This window comes from Corvus cornix, chromosome 3 (genome assembly GCF_000738735.6).
Source record: "Corvus cornix cornix isolate S_Up_H32 chromosome 3, ASM73873v5, whole genome shotgun sequence".
Taxonomy (NCBI): Eukaryota; Metazoa; Chordata; class Aves; order Passeriformes; family Corvidae; genus Corvus; species Corvus cornix.
In genome coordinates, this window is record NC_047056.1 from 15572547 (window position 1) to 15595407 (window position 22861).

The window sequence follows — 22861 nt, forward strand, 5'->3', positions numbered from 1 at the left end:
AGCAGTAACTGTTGACTGATTGAGACTGTGACTACTCCTGAAGTTTACATTTTTTGGCTAGTGCGGCTGAAACACTCAAACCACTTCACAATAGACCTCTTGCAAGTTAGACGTGAGAAAATTATATAAGTGAGTCCAGAATTAGCATTTCAGAGACCTGGGCTCTCTTAGGACACTCAATGCAATATCTGCATTAACATCTTCAAGTGGAACTGGAGTGTGCTTTGAAATTAATTTCCTGACCATCCGTCCTCACTCTGCTTTTGCTTCCCACTGTGAAGTAGTTTTGGACCACATGGCATTTTCAGAGCATGCACCCAATGCACTCTGCCTGTGGATGTGGGTCCAGCTTTATGGGCCCAGACTAGAAATAAATACACAGCAAGGACTATCCATGTGAGTGCTGTGAACCCAACACAAATATTGTAGACCTCTTCAGATTTTTCTGCCCACAGCTCCACTTCTCCTGGGCTGTGCAACTTGGTCAATTTTAGATGTCCTGAATGACCACAGCAAGGTGATTTCAGGATCTGTGCCCCATGTTTTCCATCTGTAAAGCAGGACTAACTTGTGGTTTTTGTTACAATTATTGGTAACTTGTGCTGAGTGCTTACAACAGTGATCACAGCAATTTTTATGACCTCTTCCTCTTTGTGGCACCAGAAATTTCTCATTGCTGCTAATTAGCAACCAACTGAGCAAAGGGGAAAAAAAAAAAGATCACTGACAATTAAGTTACTGAAAAACCCCCATGGTTTTCGAAGAATTTGTTTTAATTTATTTTTTATTTTTGAAACTAAAGGGTTTGTTTCAATGCCTTACATTACTTCTTTAAATTTCCACAAAATATGTTTTCCATTTAAACTTAATACAATTTTTGTTTAAAATATAAAGCCTGATTATATAACAGAAAACTATATCCAACAGAAAACTGTATCCAAAGCATGTGAGTTTTAGGTCGAATATGACTTTTTCTTTCTTCTTCCAGAAAATATATGTTTTCTAGAGTTTTTCCTGTGACATTTTTCAGGTAAATGTAAATATTCTGATCTGACCTGAAACAAATTTCTTATAAGTTTTCAGACCAATCACAAAATTGAGAAAAAAAAATACAAATTCCCAATTTCCCAAGTTATCCAACAAAACACTGAAACCAAGCAAAATAAACTGAGAGTGAGATTACTTCTGAAAGAAAAAATCCTTGCGTAACCTCAACACTCAGCACAAGCCTCCTGTGGTTAAACTACATCACTGGAGTGCAGCTTTGAATCCTAGAACAGTCTTTGGTGCACTAATACATCATTAATGTGTCTGCCTTTGCCTCTGAGCTGGCAGAGCAGCTCTGCAGAATGTCTCTGCTGGAGACAAGGAGATGTGTTCCCTCTGGGAAGAAGGGTTTACAGCTTCATGGAGCCCTGGCTCCAGTGAGTGTCTGTCCTCAGGGGGCAGCCACCGTAAACAACTTCGGCTCATATGCAGATGTGTTGAATACATTCACACATTTAAAGCATTCTCTTTGCACTGAGTCAGACTCTGCTAACAACAGGAACAAACCCCTTTAGCACAATTTGACAATAGTTCCAATAGTTTTCTTCCTTTTTTTTTTCTTTCCTTCTCTCTCTCTCCTCGTGTTGTGAAGCAAAGACAAATATGTCTGAATTTCTTCCTTCTTATGGTTGCAGCTTGAAATATTTAAACTCAGTAACTCTCTTCTACCCAGCAGCGAGAAAGATTTTCCATCATACCCCAAAGTCATGTGATACTCAGCTGGTTTCTGGTTCTAGCTCCAGCAGGGCTTTCTTTGAGATCTCTCATAGACTGCAAATCTTCAGCATAAATTGGAAGTGGAATAATTTAGCTGCCTCCAGAGCAGCACAAATTTCTTGTGTCAGAACCTCCATTGATTTGTTTCATGATCATTAATAAAATCCACGTGGCAAGTATTCTGGGCCTTCATTCTTCAGAGCTCACATGCAGGAGCTGATAGAATAGACTCCATGCCAGTCCCTGTTAGATATTTGTTATGTACCAGATTATTTATCTCCTTGTGTTTTTCATACCCCTGGTGAGCTGAATGTGGAAGGCTGCCCAGGTCTGTAAACCACAATTCTCCAACCTGCCTATAGGAATGGACACACTGATTAATTACAGGGACACAATTAATTAATACAAGATTTCAATGCCATAGGGCATCTGTTCCAATAAAGACAGGCCAGTCACTTCAGATTCTAGAAGAAAAACAATAATGTAACGTGTAGCAATATTTCTAAAAAACCCTATTTTTGCCCACGACCCTCCAATCAAGCAGATGATAAAGTAGCAAGAGGTTTTTTTCAAAATCAGTCAGGTTTGGTTTAGCCAGGGGGAACAGTGCTGAGTGCATCTCGAGGGCTCTCACTGTGATTCTGTTTTGTGTCTGCACTTGTTATTCCTGTCCTCATCCTTGAGGCAGCAAAACAGCTGAGGAGCCTTGAGCTAGCCCTAAGAAGAATGTAGTCTGCCAGCAATCTGAAAAGCCCTCTGTGCATATCTGATGGAGAACTGGATGTTTCAGTCTGGGTTTACACCATGATTTAGGTAATGAGTTGCCCAGTTTTGTCCCTTCACGTGTTTAAGGTTAACCCCACACTCTGATTGTGTTGTTAGGGTGGCACTCTGTATGTTCATAGGGTAAATCATATTTATGTGATGTGGGGTAGAATGTCCTTTGTCTTCAAGACTTCAGCACTCTTACAAGATCAGTGACAAGGAAGGAAATATTAAGGAACCCCAGAAACACAGAATACGCTGAGTTGGAAGGGACCCATCTGGATCATTGAGCCCCGGTCTTGGCCTTGCACAGAACACCCCAAGGGTCACACCATGTGCCTGAGAGCATTGTCTAAACCCTTCTCAAACTCTGTCAGGCTGGTGCTGTGACCACTGCCCTGGGGAGCCTGTTCCAATGCCCAGCCATCCTCTGGGGTACAAAACCACATATGTTATGAGCATATTAACAAAGCACACTCTCTGTTGCAGATATTCCTTTACTAATTACTTTACTAATTACTAATTAATACAGTTCAGGCACTCCCATTGGAATGAGTCTCCAGTCTGCAGCAAGAAAGGCAGCAAACTGTAGGAATTGTATTTCATGTTCTGATTATCCTGTTTCACAAACCCCCAAGTTCATTCCTCAGCAGACGTGTATGCTCACTAACACTGCTTCTAAGAAGAAATAAATATTTTCCAGGGCAGAGCCTCTGTCTCTGGTCCTGGAGACCACAGCTACAGCTTTAATGGGAGCAACCATCCCACAGAGGACCCCTTCTTCCTCAGACACTGAGTTCTCCCTTCTGTGGTGAGGTTTTACTGCTGTTGGCAACCTGGCTGTGCTTTTTTCTTGGAGTCTTGTGGTTCATTGTTGTGGGTCTGGTGTGTTGGGTGGAAAACTGACATTCCCCGGGCACCTTTCCCTTCTGGGTGTCGAAATGCACTGAAGGGTTGTTTAGTTTGCTTTACAGTGTTTCTTCTTTCAGAACATATTATTACACTGAATGTAGCAGTGTTGTGGGTGTTTGGGATTCATGAAGAGCAGAATGCTTGCATACATTCCCTCCCCAGGATTTCACACAAACATGACAACCTTTCCAGGAATAGCTCCAGGAACATGGTGGTGTTTCAAGTTTCATTTTGTGGGGGTTTTGCCACTGCTGTTTTAATTTTCAGACTCTTCTCAAATTTTTCAAAGAAAGCATCTCTTACATAGTTTTAATTAATAAGTAAAGTGTGAACATACTAGGCCAATATATGATACTTATATTCTTGGAATTTTATCAATAGAATATGGTGGTACAGGTAGCAATGCAGAAAAATCAAAATAAGTTGTCTGATGAAAGAAGATTTAAGACCAGTTTCTAAGTGTAATCACCAAACAGTATCTGATATCATTAAACAAACTAAGGGGGAGAACCAGCACTGCAGCACATTTAAGCTGCCTGTATTCAAAATTTGTAACCTGGACATCAACTCTTGTCCAAGGACATATGGAAAATACTTATTTCCACAGTCTTCCCAAGGAAACTCAGAGGATCTTCTTCCTCCTGAGCATGTGGAGCTCAGTAGGAGTTACTGGGGACCTCAGAGAGCAGACCTTTATACAGGAGTTGTAACCTCAGTACAGCAGAACTGACTCACAGAGCACATTGTCTTTTTATTGATACAATTAATCTTTTGTCCCGTAAGTGGAAAATCCCAGAAATGCATTAAAAAAAGTCCTTGAAAGCACAGTGTAAGTCTTTACCAGTGCAAAGAGAGAAATCCTGAAGTAAATCTGCATTCCTACAGGGCTGGAAATAATCTGTTCTCCTGAATTTCCTTCTAGGCGTAATATTTATTTGAGAGGGAGGAGAGAGAGCAACAAAATGACATATTTGCAGCAGTACATGACCAAAGATACATCAAGATGAAATCTGCCTTTTTGCTGTGAGCAAATCTCTTCTGTCAGACTCCTAGAAGGGTTCATTCACGTGTGCAGCACTGTCCCCAGCTCCTCACCTGGTATTAAATGCATCCTGTCAGCTTCAACAGCAGGGGCAGTGGAATTAAAATGTGGGGGTCTTCTACACAGCACAGGAGAAACTACAGCCGTGGCGTCAATGATCTGTCTCAGCCCTGTTGCAGATTTTTGTTTTCCTGTGCACATTTCAGCTGACTGCAGAAGGCAACAAAGTGCTGAGCACTTGCAGAGTGGTTGAAGAGGGGTTAAATCCTCATCACCTGCCTGTGCTGAGGTCCCTCCAGGGACAGCTTTACAGGGTTGGCTGTGGGTCAAGCCCAACCATGTGAGCATCCCCTGAAGTTCTCTCTCACCCTCCCATGCCAAAGCAGCATGTGCACTTCAGGGATTCTTGGAGTCCTTTGCCCTCCTCAGACCCTCAGGAGATGCTGGGTGCCTCGCTGCTTTTCCATAGTTGGGACCACAAAAATTCCCTTGCACGCCCCATCCTAACTCCAAACAGTTGTCTCCCACAGGTGGGAAGCAGAGGAATAATGAGGGCAAGGTCACAAGCAAGGGTAGAAGAAGTCAGCCTCTCCCTTCCCTACCTGCGAGCACTCTTGCATTTTAATCACACATTTTGCGATAAACTTTGTGCTGTTGTCCTTAAGGGAGGAGTGTTTCTGAGTATAGGCATGATGTAATGCTCCTTTTTTCACTTCAGAAAGAAGACAGGCGTTGCAGTCTGTGCCTCAAAAATGTCTGTGCAGTTAAATAGCTCACTGCAGCTGCGTGTGGGAGCACACCACAGTGACAGTCTCAGAGTAACTCATTTTCCAGGCACAGCAGCGCCGAGCAGGAAACTCCCTGGCACAGGGCTGACCTGGATGGGGGGAGCAGCCAGGAGACAGTGGCATGCCAGAGGCTGCTTTGCCTGCTGTTTGCCATCTGGGAGCACGGGTGGATCCAGGCAAATCTTCCCTACAAGGAGTACTGTGAATGAGGCAGAGTGAGCGCTGTGGAATTGGCTCCCTGTGATGGACCTGTCCCACATGGCTCATTCACCTCACCTCTGGTTCCATGGCTCTCTCCTGAGCCAGAAACTGCAGCAGGAGGGAGCTGCTGTACCTCCAGTTTGTGCCCTCTCTGGGAGATTTCAGACGTTTCCTAGAAATGAAAGCCGGTCCTTTCCACCACCTTGCAAGCCTGAGATACATGAGGCATGGAATGAAAATGTCAGTGTCTCTCTGGGCAATGGGAAAAATTTCCCTCAATGCTCAGCAGCTTGAAACACTCTCACTGGCATCAGTGGCACATTTTCCATAGACCAGCACAAGGGTGAGCTACTCAAGCACCCTGATGATTCCAAGCAAGTTGGACATGCCCTTTGGAGTGCTGCTCACCCACCTCTTTGGGATTATGTGCCTCCTCTGTTTATGCCTGGATTGCACCAGGAGCCTGATGTTGCCATGGGCCATGCCCATCATTTGTACACCAACTTTCCTGGCTGCAAGCTCTTCTGTATTCCCACAGGCAAAATGTCTGATTTTTATGCTGTTCAAAAGTTTTCTGTTACTCAGAAAGTTCTGTCAGCTCCTGCTGCTCAGCCTTGGTTTTCATGTCCTTCTCTGAGCCTGAGCCTTGGGCATAAAAGCCTATTGTATTGCCACAAAGCAAGCCCAGAATTTATTAGTATTTTTACTGTTTCACTAGCACAAAGTGACTGCTGTGAAAGTCCATCATGATAAACTCCTCTGGGAGGCAATGGCCTGAAACTGATCAAAGATGTTCAGGAAGCAGAGTGGTGAGTGAGCATTTCCAGCTGCTGCACGTGTGCCAGGAATGCTGGAGTCTCTGAGAGCTGCAGCAGAGGAGAATGAGAGGTGCCTGGCAGTGTCCTGATGGCAGCCAGCACATGGGCATTACTATGAAAAAGGGATGGTGGTTTGTTTTTTTAAATGCCTCACCTAAAAGCCTTGCAAGGTCAGAAGTTCTCTGATATAATGAGCACATTTTCCTGGGGTGTGAAATCATGGGATTTGCTAATCCACAATATTTTTACCACTTGAACTGGTTAGTAAACAAAAACCTCTCAGCAACTCTATGGAACCTCACTTCCTAAGATGGAAAAGTAAATCAGAGGTCAAAACAGACCTCTGACCTGAGCAGCTGTACAATTCACTCCATTTAACTTTGCAACAATCTCGACAGTGTCAGGACCTTAAGTCTCTGCAGAAAAATTTATACCATTTGTCCAAAATGGCTCAGAGGTCAATGGAAGCTTGACCAAATTTATAGAGTGTATGTTGCAATGTGAAGGTTGTTGGTCTCTAACCTCAAAGCAACAAGCCAGGCCTGGTTTTTCTTTTAGTACCATGTGCACATTTTCATTAGGCTACACTAAAACATCACATCCTTCATCTAGATAAAAGAGAAGAAGCTCTGGGAGGAATAATTTTGGTCTAAGAGAAGTTTGGAGGAAGAGTGTAGCAGCTTCTTCTCCCTCAGTCATGGGAAGAAAAAAAGGTTAAATCAGCTGTCTAGAAAAAATTGGTGGGGCTGAGGCATGAGAAAGGAGAAGGAAATACTCACTGCTTCTGGAAAGCCTGAAGTCCAGTCCTGGCAGATGTATGGGTGGAGTCTAGATGGGCAAGCAGCTCTTGAACAGCAGGGCAGCTAATATCATCCCATTAATAAGCTAAACAGTGGATCCTGTAGAAATCCAGGGCAGCTGCCTTCCACTTTAAGAGGAAATGGAAGCTTCTCACTTATTAATATGGATGGATTGAGACTGGGTATTCTATGCAACTGTGAGTTAATCCCATTAAGGGAATGGATAAGAAACCATGACGAAACTTCCCAAGCAGGAAAATAGCAGGTGGTCACAAAGCCCCCGTGCTGGGAGGGCTCAGGTGCATTGCACAAGCTCACCCTGTCCTCTGGCCCCACCTCACCCAGCTGGTGAGGACAGCCCATCACCAGGTCCCCATCTGCAGATGCTGTGCCCTTGCTGTCTGCCCACAGGGCTCACCAGGCAGAAAGAAAATGTGCTGAGAGATAGGGATGTGAAGAGGGGAAAATTGCATGTTCACAGCAATTTCCCAGCAATTGGCGTTTCTGCTTTCTGGAGCAGCTTCTCAATCCTAGGAGCTTGGCTGGGCCACCTGTGGAGTGTGGGGTTTATACATCCAGTCAGCCTGATTTTGTGGCTGGAGGCTGCTTAGCAGTGCTTTTTTTTTTTAATCTGGCAGTGCTTTTAGAGCACAGCAGCTTTCTTTGATACTGCTCTTATTAGCTGGAAAATGCCAGCCAATGTTCTGTAAATAATGTGACAATGTTTTCATAACTGCTAGCATCTCTACCTCTCCATAATGTACATAAACCTAATCCTTCTGAGGGGTTCAGTCTTTGATTTCAAAAGTCTACCCCGAATCAGGACAGATCCTTTGGGCTAGGCCAAGGTTTATCCTTCCTCTTCTCCTTCTAAAGCTCTCAGAAAAAATTGTCCCACCCATCAGTCTCTTGATCAAGCTCAGGCTTTCTGCCTTGACCCTCTCTAGTCTCCCCTCTCAGCTGCTTGTGTGCTTGAGGAGCACAGACTATTCCCATCAGAAGTGAAACATCCAGGTTGGTTCAAAGAAACGTAACAGAGAGGGAAAGGGCAGAAACAGAAGGCACTTGAGCAGAAAAGAGGGAAAGAGGACACGTATGCCTTGGGAGGTGGTGGAGGAAAACACAGAATGGGATCATAGGAGAGAAATGTGCTGCAACTTGGTGAATAATGAAGGAGACAAGAAGGACCTGTAATTGTAGCAGAGCTGCAAGTGCCTCCTGCTCCTTGTAACCAGACTGACCGTGTGCTTTCTCCTGCTCTGCACAAGTGGATACTTCAGCTTTTGAAAGGCTATGCACAGAGAATATGTAGACCTGGGGGCAAACTCTCCCCCCACTTAAAGCCAGGGCCCTTGAGTAGCTGTCAAGCTCAGCTTGCTCTCGTGGACCCTGCACATCATGCCCTTGAGTAGTTAATGGTGTTCAAGCGCCACCTTATTTTGGTGTCCTGGCTCTTAGCAAGGAGCAAGGAGCAAGAAGAGTGCACTAGCAAAGCACAACATGCTCATTTCCCAAGCTTTAATCCTGCTCCCTTTTCCATCATACGCACCTGTATAAAAAAATTCTGCACTGAAACAAAGGACCTGTGTGAAACAGAGGGGAGGGCAGGCACTCTCCAGCCTGCTGCCTGCTCTCCTCCCTGCAGCCCCCACTGTCTGTTTGGCTTTAATGCCCACACAGCAGGTGGGACAATATGTGCTCACTTATTTCACACGCTTTTCTCTCCAAGAGGCTCTGATGCAGCGTGTGAACAAAAGCAATTCTGCAAAAGCACCAAGGTCTTGCTCTCATTTTGCAGCACCTACCACGCTGTCTGGGGGGAACATGCCTTGCATATACATTTTTGGGTTTGACAGGCTGCACAGCTCTGGTGACCTCTGAGGGGTGAAGTAGAGGCTTCAGTCAGTCTGCAGACCCTGCTGTGATTGCTGATTTTTGACATTATTGCCCAGGAAGCAGGGAGGGATGAGGTCCTGGAATGCTTGTCCTGTGCAGACATGAGGCAGGAAGAGAGTTTACTCTGCCACTAGTGGAGATATCAGTACACTGAGCAGACATGGGAGGATTGCAGGAGTGCTTTACTGCAGACAGGTTTTCTGGCACTGGGAAGGGCTTGATTAGGAAAATTTTTTTTTCAAGAAAACTGTAAGGAAATATAGAGATAAAGCCTACAGGTGATGAGGCAGTGAAAGAATTGCATTCAGTACTGGTGAAAGTGGTGCTTGGTGATGAAACATGAGGGTATTTTTTGTGTATGCATGTGAATTCAGCTGTAATTCAACAGAGGAGTTCATTTGGTTTGTTTTGAAGTAAGAACAGAATCAAATCCCTGTCAGAAGCAATGACCAGCCCACAAGACAGAGGATTTGGTGGGGTGTCATGATCTTCCAGCCCTTTAACCACCCTCTTGAAGACAAAAGGGTGTTGGCTTGAAGAGGCTGACAGCTGAGACACCCAAATCCAGTGTTCCTTCCCTTTGCCTAGGCTTTCTTCCCTCTGTTTGGTTTTCTTCTCATACAGCTAGAACAGACAGGAGCTCAGGTGCTCCCGTAGCCTGTCTGCCTTCTTTCTGTGATTTTTCAGTTCAAAAAAGACTGTTCTGATCCCAGGCAATAGGTAGGAGTCACCTGTCTTTTGGGGGAGAATTTTACCACGCATTTTACTTTAAAGTAGTGTGTTGCTCTGGTGCCATTCCATGATGCAGAGCCTTGAAGCCCAAAGTGCACATAAACAAATGTGCGTTAGGAGTGGCTGGAGGCGGCAGGGCAGGCGTGGGCCATTTTTCATGGGTGAAAGACAAGCGTTCCCTCCTCAACATGCAATTTGCTGCAGTGCAGAGGGCCAGCACAAAACTTACATGTCATGTCAGCCCCACTTTAAAAGGTCATTTATTGTGGAAATAGTCCTTGTGCTGGTTCTCTGAACAGGGATGAATATTGGTCTCTGTGCAGAGCTTTGCTCACTCTACTAGGAGGCCCAGCTTAAAAACTTAAACTTTTTTTTTTTATGAGCCATCTCAGTGCAAATCTTTTCACTCCCCTCACACGAATTACTTGTAGTTTTATTTCAAGTAAGAGAAATTTCATTCTCCTTGTCATCCTCTTCCCTCCTTCCCCAACACTTTTTCCTCAGAGTTTGCCAGCATTAAAAGAAGTATAAAGCCTTTGAAAGCCCCACTAAGACTCTCTCCTCAGACAGCTATGTTCTCTTTGCTGCCTGAAGAGTGCAGGACACGGAAGATTTTGCTTCAATACCACCTGGTTTTTGGTTGCAGCCTTAAGAAAATCATTCTACTTCTGAAATATGGCAAAAGCTCCTGTTAAGTGCATCTTTTTTCCTGGATACTATCCAAACTGCACCTTTGTTCCTGGATACTATCCATCCATCCATCCATCCATCCATCCATCCATCCATCCATCCATCTCCCTCCCTCCCTCCCTTATCTGCAATTCTCCTCACTCTAGTAGCAGTGAGTGCTTCTCCAGTCTTACCCTTCAAAAGCCTTTTTATTTTTGTCTTTTGGGAGGGGAAGAAAACCATGAGGGCAAGAAGGGCACTGCTGGGGACCAGCCTTTGTGTCAGCAAGCATTAATTAAAACAGGGCACATCATCATCTTGTCTCATGTAAAACCATAAGCCCTTCCCTCAAAGAGTTTTACGAAGCTAAAGGGATGCTAAAACCCCCAGCCTTCAAAGGAGCTCTCCCCATGAATGTCCATGAATCCTGGACACCCGAGTCCCTCTGGAGCTCTCTGCCTACCTTGTTCACTGTTGTCTACACGAAAGTGTTAACTGGAGGTCTGCAAAAGTGAGGGAAGCGTGGAGATTGCATTATGCAAACAGCCTCAGCTCCTTGCTCGCAGCCTAAGGCATCGCCATCTGTGCCTGGTTGGCAAGGGGACGCCAGACACAGCACTGGTGGTGTTTCTCACCTTTTGAAAAAAGTGACAAAGGGTCTTTAATTATGATAGAAGTAACCAGAAGCCACTTGGGCTACAACTCACATGGGACTCTCCAGCAGAAAGGAAATAAATGTGAAATCAGGAAATTTGCTGATTAATTATTCCAAGAGAAGAGACAAACCAAAAGATTCCTGGTTGGTTATTTTCCAGAAATTAGGTCAGACCTAACTAGTTGCATAATTAATTGTCTGATTGTCTAACTAGTTAACTCTTAGTGACCTTTATTGACTCGTGGTGACAAATGCATGCATGTATGTTTTACAGGAGAGGTTCCACTGTGCTTTATAAACTGCAGCTCCAGCACTGAGAGTCCTGAGACTCAAAGTGCCCTTTGAGGTATTTGAGCAATGGTGAGGCTGTTCTGAACACAGGTCGCCTCAATTTCTCATGACTTCCCAGCTGGCTCTCCTCAGGGACGAAAGCAGGTCTCTTCTGCTGGCACTGGTGAACAACAAAACAGGACTAGCACCTACAGTCAGGGCAGTTGCACTGGGAGGTCTCTTCTGAGGGTCTGATGACAATGATGACCCTTGTCTGGTTTACACAGGTGCAGAAGGGACAGTGAAACTGAAAAGGCACCACCAAGCTCGTGCCTGCATTAATGGTGTGCTGTAGGGCAGACGCCGAAGCTGAGCACTAGTTATGGTATTAAGTGTGTGGAAAAAATTCTGAGTGTTGCCATGAAGAAAAACAATATCTTTATGGGAAAAAATAGAGTACTGACGCCTTGAAAGCTTTTTCAGTGACTAATGAGTGTTTTGGTTGTGACTCCAACGTAATCACACGAAAAGACGCCACCGTCCACAGAAGGAAGGAAAACTGATACTAAAAGTGGTGGTTGTGGGTAGCAGTGCTTACTGAAGGAACGAAGAACAAGCAGTCCAAGAGAAAGGTAATGTTGGCTAGAAGGAGAAGTTGAATTTGCTGGGAAAAAACCCCAAACCTTGGTTAAATTGATGTGCCATGGATATGCCACCTCTAGAAAAAATTGTGGTTCAACTCAATTTTTTGTCCAGTCCAGGCTCTTAGCTCTGCTGAGAAACAGCACTGAGCAAAACCACTGTTTCTGGTGCCATTATTAAAGTTAGTATTTGTCTCAGCCTCCCACCAGACAGATCCCATGGCATACACAGAGACCTCATAGCAGACTGAATCCTGTCTGACTGCAGGCCTTGGTGCAGGAATGAAAAATTAGAATGGCTTTGGGCTTTTCTTTGATGTCGGTTCTGGTAGTTCTTGGAGCATTTGGGGGTCATTTAAAAACTGCCCTAATTTGCCTGTGCTTTTCTAACTTCTGATGTCCCCACTTTATCCAATCCGTGTTTCTTCTCTCCTCCTTCCCCAGCCTCCCCACGGCACTTAGGGTTGCCTCATGCCACCATGACATCTGTGGGACAAGGCAAATATGCAGCTGGCAATGTGGAAGAGGAAAATTGTGAATAAGCTATGTAAAAATTAAGGGTTTTTTTCCCCCAATAAAGTCCAGGGAATGTGTAGAGTCAGAGAAGGGGATCTATTCACATCACCCTGATTTATGGAAATCGTCTGGCTCAAACAATGACTATTTCAAAGCAGAATGTCTTAAGCTTGGCAAAGGGCCAGTTATCCTCACAACAGTCACTCAATTAATAACCAAAAACGAGAGAGAGAGAAGCTGGAAGGCAGCATAAGAAGACTTGTGCACCCCAGAACAGAGAGCTACGAGCAGTGTTCTGGCCTTCCAGCTGCTGATTTCTGAAGAAATGTTTCTAAGGGATGTGGATTCTGTTCCTTACACGACTGCAGGTAAGAGCAGAGCACTTCCAAGCACAGACAGCACAAACCATCATTGTGGAAAGGGACAAGATGCAGTAAAACTGAGGCAATGAGGAGGCAAGAGTACAAATATCCAAGGTGTACGTGCCTATCCACACAACATATCCAAGAAACATAGAAACAGTGAGCATTTCAAGCTAGTCAGGAACTTGTAGCTCACAATGAATACACAGAATTGCAATGCAAAGGTGACTGGTGATGGTGCAGTGTGGTGCCTAGATGGCCCCTAAAGGAGCTGCTATCTCTCTTTCCTGAGACATATCTGTCTTTATACCAATCTTTTGCTTTTAAACCCCACTGACTCGAACTTCTTTTAAATTTTATCTCTCCATAGGATTTTTCCATGCAAATTTCTATTACTTGATTCCTGGGAACTATACTTCAGCCAAAACTGCCCCTTTGATGCAGAATTTTGGCACTGGATATTCAAATGACTCAATAGAAATGTCCATATTGCTCAGTTCTGCCCTGCAATCTTCCACCCACTCATGAATACGCCACATTCCCATTTGTGCACTGCTCTCATCGTGAACTTGTTGATTTTTCCTGTTCTTTTTTTGGTGGGGGTTTGACCTGGTGCAGGTGTCCAGGCTGGGGTTAACAAAGACCCAGGTAACACATGGCAAACTCTGCATGAGACAGAAAACAGAAAATAAAATATTTTAGTTACAGCAAGGTTAAACAAAGTGTATATCTGATGAGTTGGGCCTGGAAACACATTTTTATCTCACCCAGCACCATTTCTGTTGGAAAACCAATGCTTTACAAAAGATTTTTAATGGACTTGGGGAAGTGGAGGGAAAAGGGCTCCTCCGCAGTTTCTTAATGTTTGAAATCCATTCCTGAGTACTTTCATCCCTAATTAAAGGTCACCTACTGGTTCGTGAACAACTGTTAATGAAGAGTTTAATTATCCAGATGACAGCTATAAAATCCTGCTCCCGTGCTTGAATATTTTAAAGCAACAAGGCCCAGATTTTCAAATATGTGCTTGTAGCCAAGTAGTTAGACAAAAGCTCTCATGGAAGAAGAGTGTGTATGTGCAATTCACATTTGTAAACAAAATTGGAGATTGCATATGCCCACATTAAAGATGCAAATCTGTGAGGAGGTTTGTAAGTGCTTACTTGACCATTTGAACCAGACCCACCTTTCTTTTCTGTTCTTTCATTCAGGGAGGGGAGGGATGGTTAAATTATTCCTTGAGGATAAATCATTTCGCATTATTAACTCTTCTTAACAACAAAACTGCATAAATTAAATGTAAGATTATCTGCTGTGTCCTCAGTGGAATGATTAGGAGGGAATCTAAAGGAAATAAATGTGGTCAAATGATTTGAAGGCTTGCTAAATGGAATGCAAATCTCATCTTGCATTCTTAACAAGCTCAGACACAGACCTGCCTCCTAATGAGCAAACTCTGCTTGGCATATCTGTGCAACCCCAAGAGCAAAGTTGTAAAGAAAATGAACCATGGTTCATTTTCTCTACTGAGTCAGGCTTTTGCTTTTATTGGCACTTTTGACCAGGTGCTTCTGGTGCTCCTATTACCTTTACCCATGGTGGCAATTTTCGTGATGCTGCCTTTAGTCTGCCAAGCTGAAGTGGCCCCATTTCTCATTTCCCATCACAACACCTGATGAATGCTTCTTGGGGAGGTCAGGTTTGGATTCTCCACAAGGTACATGCCTGAAGGAATGATGCTTCTATCAAAAAGATCAAGAAGTTGTTTTTTGTGTCCTCACTGCCAGCACAGTCTCTTTGTGTCACTCCGGTGATTGCACCATAAGGGCCAAGACAGTCATAACTCTTTAACTCAGCATTTTTGGGGGCTTGGTGAAGACTAAAATGCAATGAATGGCCACAATGAATGGCAAGTCTATCCAAGATAGAGCAACTTCAAGATTTTTCCTGTGAATCAGAGCTAGGCTTTGATTCAGTTTCCTTGTTACCGGTGGCCTGTCTCTCCTACTCACATGGGCATATGTTCACACACAGACACACACTTATTTGTCTGAGCACAAGGGAAAAGAGAATTATAAGCCCTGGCTATAAAAATGAGGGAAAAAGAAATTAGAATACATCACAAAAGAAGAGCCATTCATATGAATTAAAGAGGAAAAATATGCCTGTCTGAGTTCTGTCAATGGTTAATATCTTATTTCATGATAAATGTGAGTTAATACAAGAGATTTGTTAAAACAAAGGTATGTCAGTCTTTCTGTGTTATTTGTTGAAGAGGTTTCAAGCACACCTTTCTGTGCTTTGTTAACTCTCCAGAAGGCTACAGGAGGGTTTTCTCTGTGGAGTCTCTCTTCTGGAGGTCACAGTGACCCGACTGTGGGGGCTCCGCCGCACAAATGGAGCTCTCCAGATAAGCAGCAACATTTATTGCACACTTTGCCAACGTATCTCTGGCTGCACACTTGCTCTCAAGGCACTCTATTCTGATATTGGTTTTATTAAAATAGATTTGAGAAAGGGAAATGTAAAATAGTTTAAAGATTGCAATATAAACATGTTGTTCAGAGCTGAGGAAATCCACACCAAACACCAGCAGGCTTTTTGCACATTACAAGCATGAACAAAATGTATCTTGAGGGCTTTCTTTGTTATACTGTTTTCTTCAAATAAAAACACTGCTTAAAAAAATGATACAAAAAGACCAATATCTCACACAGGGAAAGACACAGGTCCCATAATGTCCCTCACAGTCTGTAAGATTATTGAAATTAAAATCAAAGCTAAGGCCAAGGACGTCTAAGGAATAGAAGAAGGAGATTTTTGACTTGGTAACTGCACAGTCTCTCAGCTTTGGAGCTGCCATCAGAGCTCCTGAGCAACATGTGTGGGCAGGATGACATGTCCTCCTGTTAGGGATGAGGTAAGGTGTCCAACTGTGCACGTTATCCTTGCTCCTCAAGTATCAACTCATGTCTCCTTTGGAGGAAGAGCCATGGGCTAGGTGCCTCAATCCCTTGGGCCCTGGTCTGACTCCAGCTACAAGACATGATCCTGCAAGGTCTCTTTTCAGGGATGTTAAGTGGAAAAACACATTTAACTGTGTCCTGATTCTGCAAATGTCTGGGCAATGGGTTTGCATGAAGTACATGGTCTGTATCGTGCTCATGTGCCTGATGTACCTGTGAGAGGACTTACTAGACTGGCTTCTAGATTACTATGCCTGTGCTTTCCTGAGCTGCCAGGTCTCATTCTTGGTAAATGGACAGAGCTCAGGCAAAAAAGCGTGACGTGATGCACTGCAAGAATTTTCCCTATTTATCATCAAAAGTGGGGTAGTATTTACCAATGAACATCCCTCATTTTTAGCCAAATAATAGATTCAGGAGCCTTTTTAAAATATAACTAGATTATCTGTCATTTTGGAACACCATCCTTCAGTCACTTCCACTGGGATGGGTTTTAATGGCTGCATGCCAGCACACTGTATATGACATAAATCATTTGTGAAAAAAAAAAAGATTCCTCTGAGTAGTCAGATGATCTTCCCAGAGATTAACTGTCTTTCCCACTCTTCTCTTTCATTCTTCCTTTTCTTGGATCTTGGAGGGAGTGTTACTTGTGTTGAGTAATGAAATTTCCCCCGCCAAAACACACTGTCTTTGATCTCCCCTGTTTTATGCACTAGGGAGCTGATAGTTCCTTCCTGGGCTAGGACTGAATGAATAATCACCTCCTGTTGTTATTCACATAAGATTCAGATGCTGAAATGTGAAGCTGGTGACAGGGGAAATTATGGATAGAAGCATCAAGATTTGCCACTGAATTTTATGAGTTGTAGGTAGGAAATACTCAAAGCACATCACATTTAACCATGAAGTCTCCAAGCTTTTATAATCTCATTGGGCAGAACTGTGAGTTGTTTGTGAGATGGGAATGAAGCCCAGACTGCTCTCCTGGTGTTTTCTTTATGCCCACATATCCATACACAGACACATAATCAGCATGAGAAAACCCTACCCATCCCTGAATCTTTGTTGCAACTTGGAATGATGAACCATGCAAAAATTAGATATTCAAATCATGCAAAAAGTCTGCACATTCATTGGGACGTTAAACCCCTTGTAAAAATCAGGAAATCTTGATTAAAATTTTTTTCTTCTTTTTATCTTGTTGTTGTTGTTGTTATTTCAACATATGCAGCTTATTATTTATTTCAGGTCTTCCAATCTGGACCAGCACTTGATAATGTGTGCATGAAGGTGTTTTTTTTAAAGGAGAGGAGAAATCCTAAAAGGATTATACAAAAAATTTCACATGAACTTTTGTTCAGGGATTCAAAAGCCATGTCTAGATCCATTGTCCTTTGTGCAGCCCAGACAGTATTGTATACAAATGCTGTTGTATGGCAAACCTGCCTCACATATCCTCGTGGAGCAGCCCATTGGCTCATGCTGGCATATCCAAGGCTCCCAGACACACAAGTGAATTCAACTTTGTGAAAACAACTTTAGAGAGCTCCCTTTTTACTATGAGGCATTTCTCTTGCCCTCATTCTTGCTCTTTCTTACTTGAAAACAAAACCCAAACCAAACCAGCTCCTCGATACAAACTCAGATGAAACAGGTTTCTCTGAGCCTGCCAATTTAAACCAACACAAATACCACCCAAAGTGACACTTTTGTGCAGAGTAAGGCAGGTCCACACAGTGTGGAACAGCAAAGATCCAGCACAGGTGGAGATGCCTCCTGCCTCCCTGCTGTACTCACCAGAAATGGAAACAACATGAGATATTCTCATTCCCAGCAAGTCTGTGCTGGAGGAGGGCTTAAATTTGCCTTCTGTCTCCTGTAACCCCAGGAGATATGATTAATGAAAAAAGCTAATTATCTGTATTGTTATAACACAATTCACAGGAAAAGAAATTAATCCTACATATTTTTTCAACTGCATATAACCATTACTTAATTCTCAATAAACATCTAACATCTCCCTAGAAATGAAGGGAATCTCTGCCTGCATGGTGGGAGATACCAGCTTATAGTCTCATTTATTTCTTGAGACAGTTCTACATGAACACTTTGGCACTTTGTTCTTCAAGAACTGATGAAGATGATATGTCATCTCTGATGGTTGTTCATTGAACAAAAATAGAAAAGTGGAAATAATTTTTTTTTCTCATAAAACATAAGTTTGCATGTTATGCTGAAGTCATTATTCAAATTCACATATTTGCAAGTGATTAGCCCACTGCCTCAGACACAAATTTATGCAAGCATTTCAGTTCAAGTGATTCAGGGGCACTGATGAATAAATAGCCTCATCATTGTTTTTAAATGCAGGAGGGCAATGGCCATTTCTTGTATGGAAAGTATGAGCAGATGAGGAGATCTCTGTTCTGTAAATCTGAGCTTGCATTTCACAGCAACCAAACTTGCTCAAGAGAATGAAGAAATCCCTGCGGAAAGTCTTCGTGAAAATGGCGTAGAGAAAAGGGTTAGCGCAGGAGTTGATGGGGTAAAACAAAACCAGAAGGATCTTGGAATTCGACACTGTGATGAGAGGAACCTTGAGTGAGGCTGATATGGCAAAGAAAGATATTGGTGCCATGCAGAGGAAGTCTGTGAAGATCAGTATGGCCATGCGCTTGGCGATGTTGGTGTCGCTGCTGGAAGAGACGACGCTGTGGTTTCGCACAGTGAAGTAGATGCAGATGTAGCAGACGCAAATAATGACAAACGTGACGACATTCAGCACTAAGAGAAATATAACGTAAGCCTGGGCAAACGGTGTTTCTATATCCATGGGCAGACAGATGCTGACCTTCATGTAGCTGCTGACCCCAAATATGGGAAGGAGTGCTACTGTGAAAGCAAACACCCAGCCAAAAATCATGATAATCACGGCATGGCGCAACCGCACCTTGCGGTGCAGCTGCATGGCGTAGGTGATGGTGTGCCAGCGCTCCAGGGTGATCACCGTCAGCGTGTAGACTGAGAGCTCACTTGCAAACACTGTGAAAAATCCTGCAGCGTTGCATCCTGCCCCAGTCTGCCAGTCTATGGCGTAGTTGTAGTACTGGCTTTTGGTCTGGATGTCTACGGAGGCAATAAACAGCAGATAGATCCCTATGCAGAGGTCTGCAAAGGCAAGGTTGCACATTAGAAAGCGAGGAACAGTGAGTTTGGATTGACTGCTTATTAAAATAATGAGGACAACAGTGTTGCCAGTAATAGCCAAAATGCTGATGAACCATATCAGGACTCTGAGAATGTTGTATCCCATGATATCTTCACATGGGTTGAAAGCATCAGGCTTAGGTGAGCAGGCTACGTTAATTACTTCATTGCATAAACCATAGTCAAATTCATTCTCTGCTAGGTCAAATCTGGCACCATAGTTGGAAATATAATCTTCAACTGCAGATCTTCTCTGTAGTTTCTTGCCAGACTTCTCCTCAAAGTCTTGCTTCACCTGAGATATGCTACATATCGGATGTAATTCAGTCCTGAAATTGTAAAAAGAGTAGAGTTGGAAGTTGACAGACACAGTATGAGGCAAACAACAAACGCAAAATCATCCAGTTTCCATTATCAGCTCAGTTTTTCTGGTTAGCTGATTATATGGATTACCCTGGAGCTTGAAATTAATAGTCTGGCTGGTCCCGATTTATAAAATATTACAGGGACATGTAAACGGCTTGGAAACATCATAAACTGCAAGGGAAAGGAAAGCCTAATGTTTGCCTAACACTCATGATGCAGTTATTCACCTGGATAACAAACTCTGTAAAAAGCCTCCCTGATGTGAAGCCAATTTCTCACCTAGCCTGTCACTGACAAGCTGATTTGTGCATGGGGGAAATGCATGATGATGAACACCAATATAAGGTTGAGCTTTGAGGAATGACTGAAGTCAGCTGTGCTCATAAGGAGTCTGTATAACCACAATAATGCTACCATCCCTTAAAGTTATTCTCAAACTCCCTTCTTCCTAAAGGTTTTGACCATCACTGTCTTGTAACTCTGTCAGGGCACATAAATCCATTTTGTGCTGTTCATTTTTAGTACCTCATATCATATTAGTGACTAGCCAGTAACACAAGTAAATAGCACAAATAAGTTCATGCAGGATTCCAGATAATCTTTAAATGACAGATGCTAACAGAAACACAAGGCACAACACAGCATTTTGCTTAAAAACTGTTTTCCAGAAGAAGTGGATTAGAAGTCAAGTGAAGCGAAGCAAGACCAAACCAAACCAAACCAAACCACACACCACACCACACCACACCACACCAAACCAAACCAAACCAAACCAAACCAAACCAAACCAAAATGAACATTTTAATGGAAACAGTAGTTGCTTTTGTTTCTGTCAGAAAGTATTTTTTAAAGATTTTAAGAAATTTTAGTAGCACAGGTAAATACTAGTATTTTTGATAATTTTGTGTTTGGCTTTATTTTGTAGAGTATCAGCTCTATGCCCTTCTCCATGCATAGACCTACAGAAGAAAGAAATATTTTGGCTGACATGATAGGAAGATGATCAGCTTCAACAAGACTGTAAATATCAAGAAATATCAAGTATAAACATGAAAAGAAGGGTCAGTTTCTACAACAGCTTCTAGGCTGCCTTAGAGTTTGGCTGTCCCATAAACTTGCATCCACAGTTTTGGATGCAGATCTAATCTGAGTTACGGAATAAAACAGATGACACTGCGTTGTAAAACGAACCCAAGTTCAGCTCTGCCTACAATCAGCTGCAACCCAGACTGCAATTCAGGCGTGTCATTTCTAGGACAGGAGCCCAGCTTATCTTCCACCCTGAGTACAGTTGAGGGAAGAACTCTCTAGGCAAGCAAAGTTAAAATTTTGACCAACTGGTAGCAGCCTAAAAGGGAGAATTCTTCTTTGTAACCTAATTTTACCCTTTGACTTTCTGCACTCACTACATCTCCTGAAAATTGAGTTTAAAGGGTCTGCAAGAAAGGAAAACTAATGAAGGTCCAGCACCAGAAGGTGAGGGACATTTCCTATGAGATTCTGAACATCCTCTACTATTATCAATATTTTTTATCTTGCCTGTCAACTGAGTCAGAAAACTGATTTTCTGTGAGGTCAAATATGCACTATGAAGGTCACAGTAGCAATAACAAGGCATTACATTTTGCTCTCCTGTGTTCTACTCGCATAAGGATGAGTGAAGGGTCCAGAGTATTGATCAATATATCAACAATTCTCTGGCTGAAAGGGAATACAGGCTTCCAAGGAGCAATAAAAGGAGAAAAAGTCCCTCATTTTTTAGTGCAACAGGCACTTGGGGGCACTGAAAGCTACTGCAATTGGTGGTTCTTTGAAAATGAACTGAGGGAAATGTTTGTAGCCAATAATTTCTCAGCATGAGATAAAAATAAACTTTTTCCAAAATTATGGAGGCACTGCCTGAACCTAAATATATCCCCAGGCAAGAGTGCTATGTAAGGACAATTAAATATTTCTGATTGTTACAATTCATTAATTCTTGCCTTATTATACAGCCAGTGGTCCCACATAAAACCAGGGTTCCAAGGAGTAAGCTGTTTGCTCCAAGGAAGGGTAACGAGGAGTGTCCTGCTGGTTCCCTGTATTGGGAGCAGGTAAAATGAAACTCCCAAGGGAAGGAAGAGCCATCCTCTGATACTGACTCCTTGCCATATCTTTGCCCCGTGTTTCTCACCCTTTGGGCTCTGAAGTGCACTCAGAGCAGCAAGTTAAAACATTATTGGCCAAGGGATGTGTGGGTCCTTGCTTCCTGCTGAGCCTGTGGGTGTCACAATACAGTTAAATTATTCCCTCTCTTTGTAAAATTTTCTTACTGTTTAACATTATTTTTCTCAAGTAAACTAGAAAAATAAACTGGAGAAAGGGCAACTTAGAGAACAAAATTGAAATTGGTAGAGTGCTCTGACAAAAATAAACAAAAATTACTACCTTTGTACAAGTTGTTATTTTATGCGCCTCGTCTGGATCTGATGACAGCAGGCTCTTGTGTGCTGAGAAACATGCTCAGCAGAATAAATAGTCGTGACCTCTGTTCTGTAATAAGTCCTATCTCAAACTAATCATCCTCACCAAAAAGTGCCATTAAGTGAGTTGTGAGCAACTGATAGTATGTTCTTGTGAGACAAGGCCCAGACACTATTCCTGATGCTGCCACATTTTTTGAGAAAGTAGGATTTCAAGTGACAGCTCCTCCAAAGAATAACAATCAAGTGTAAGGACAGAGTCATATCAATGCCATTCTTTTGGGCAGAAGGTGATCTTTATGTCAAAGAAAGCCAAAATCTTGCTGAAGTTCATAATGGTCTATGTCAAGTTGAGGGTTTTAACATCAGGCCTCTGCCCTCTCCACACTTCAAGGATATTATTTTCCAGTCACAGAAAAATATGAGGGGAGTTCAACATACTATACTAGACTTAAGAATGCAACTTACCTTCTCTTAGGCCAGCACCACAAGAGTCCAGTGTGATCAAACTACAGGTCAATATTTAGCATACAATCCTTAATGGAATGCGAAAAACATTCAAAACTTTCTGTTTTGTGCCTCAGACTGGCAGAGCTGTGCTCGATGTGGCATCCTCCAAAATTTAGAAAGCACTGTTGCTCTAAAAGGTTTAAGCTTTCCTTTATCACACCACCACCTGTTCGCTGCTGCAGATGGTTTTTGGAGAGGTGATTGAGCATGATCCACTACGGTAACTTATTTTATCTAGGGCTTTGAGTGCTGCAAGTGCCTCAAAAGGGGGAATCAAACATGAACGGGCAACCAGAAAGCGGCCACACATCCCAGCCTTAATTCCTTCCCACAGAGTTCCCAGGTGAACACCAGCTGCTGGTGTGATCCTTAGAAATGCACTTCTGGGAGTGATGTGGCATCATTTTTATACTACCTGGACTACCTGGCAGTATTCTGAGAGCCAGATGGCCACAAAGAATGACCATCTCCTGTGAAGGTGCATGACAAGCCAGGTCACACCAGGGTTCCCAGCAC

General features: G+C 43.0%; 1 protein-coding gene across 6 annotated transcripts in view; it reads right to left on the minus strand.

Annotated features, from left to right (window-relative positions):
• Nucleotides 1-15242: 15242 nt before the first annotated feature.
• Nucleotides 15243-22861, minus strand: part of FSHR (follicle stimulating hormone receptor) — an 85303-nt gene continuing 77684 nt past the window's right edge. For all 6 annotated transcript variants that reach the window (XM_019282468.3, XM_019282466.3, XM_019282465.3 and 3 more), the window contains one exon: nucleotides 15243-19336. In XM_019282468.3, the coding sequence (XP_019138013.2) occupies nucleotides 18109-19336 (1228 nt within the window). In that variant the 3' untranslated portion in view covers nucleotides 15243-18108. The remainder of the gene's footprint in view (nucleotides 19337-22861) is intronic.